The sequence below is a fragment of the Mesitornis unicolor genome, unplaced genomic scaffold, assembly GCF_000695765.1.
Source record: "Mesitornis unicolor isolate BGI_N332 unplaced genomic scaffold, ASM69576v1 scaffold34432, whole genome shotgun sequence".
NCBI classification, from domain to species: domain Eukaryota; kingdom Metazoa; phylum Chordata; class Aves; order Mesitornithiformes; family Mesitornithidae; genus Mesitornis; species Mesitornis unicolor.
In genome coordinates, this window is record NW_010169094.1 from 11,829 (window position 1) to 12,445 (window position 617).

Sequence of the window (617 nt, forward strand, 5' to 3'; positions counted from 1 at the left end):
GCCCGGCCCCGCCCGTCCATGCCTGACTTTGGGAACGCCGCCTTGGGCCGGGTTGCCCAGGCCACCAACACGTGTGGTTCCCCCCCTGAGGACTACTGCCTGCAGATGGGTGCCCGCCACGCCAGCGCCCTGTGCCACCGCTGCGATGCCACCGACCCCCAGCGCCACCACAACGCTTCCTTCCTCACCGACTTCCACAGCCAGGAGGAGAGCACCTGGTGGCAGAGCCAGTCCATGGCCTTCGGCATCCAGCACCCCAACTCCGTCAACATCACCCTGCACCTGGGTAAGTGCGGGTGGGGACCCCCCTGTGGTGCTGGTGAACTGATGGTGGGTGCATCGAGATCTGGGTGCATGGGTGCTCCTTTGCCATGCTGCTTTTGGTGCTGCTTTTGGTTTAAAGGTAGGACCCACCCCAGGGCTTTTATGGGGTGCAAGGAGGGAGAATGCCCTCTGCAAAGCCATGGAAGGGCTTGGGGAGGGTCTGCCCGAGCCATCAGCCGAGCTCTGGTCCTTCGTCTGTGCTGCTTCCCAGCCAGCCGTGCCTGGGTGTCTGCTCTCCCGTTTCCCGAGGCTGGTTTTTACCAATTGCACACGTTCTCGGGGGCGCAGGGAGG

At 64.0% G+C, this 617-nt stretch overlaps 1 protein-coding gene across 1 annotated transcript in view; it reads left to right on the forward strand.

The window, feature by feature from the left end:
* LAMC3 (laminin, gamma 3) overlaps nt 1-617 on the forward strand; it is a gene marked incomplete at its 5' end in the record, with an annotated part of 17,138 nt that continues 16,521 nt past the window's right edge. The window contains one exon of the mRNA XM_010179257.1: nt 1-286. Coding sequence (XP_010177559.1) covers nt 1-286 — 286 coding nt within the window. The remainder of the gene's footprint in view (nt 287-617) is intronic.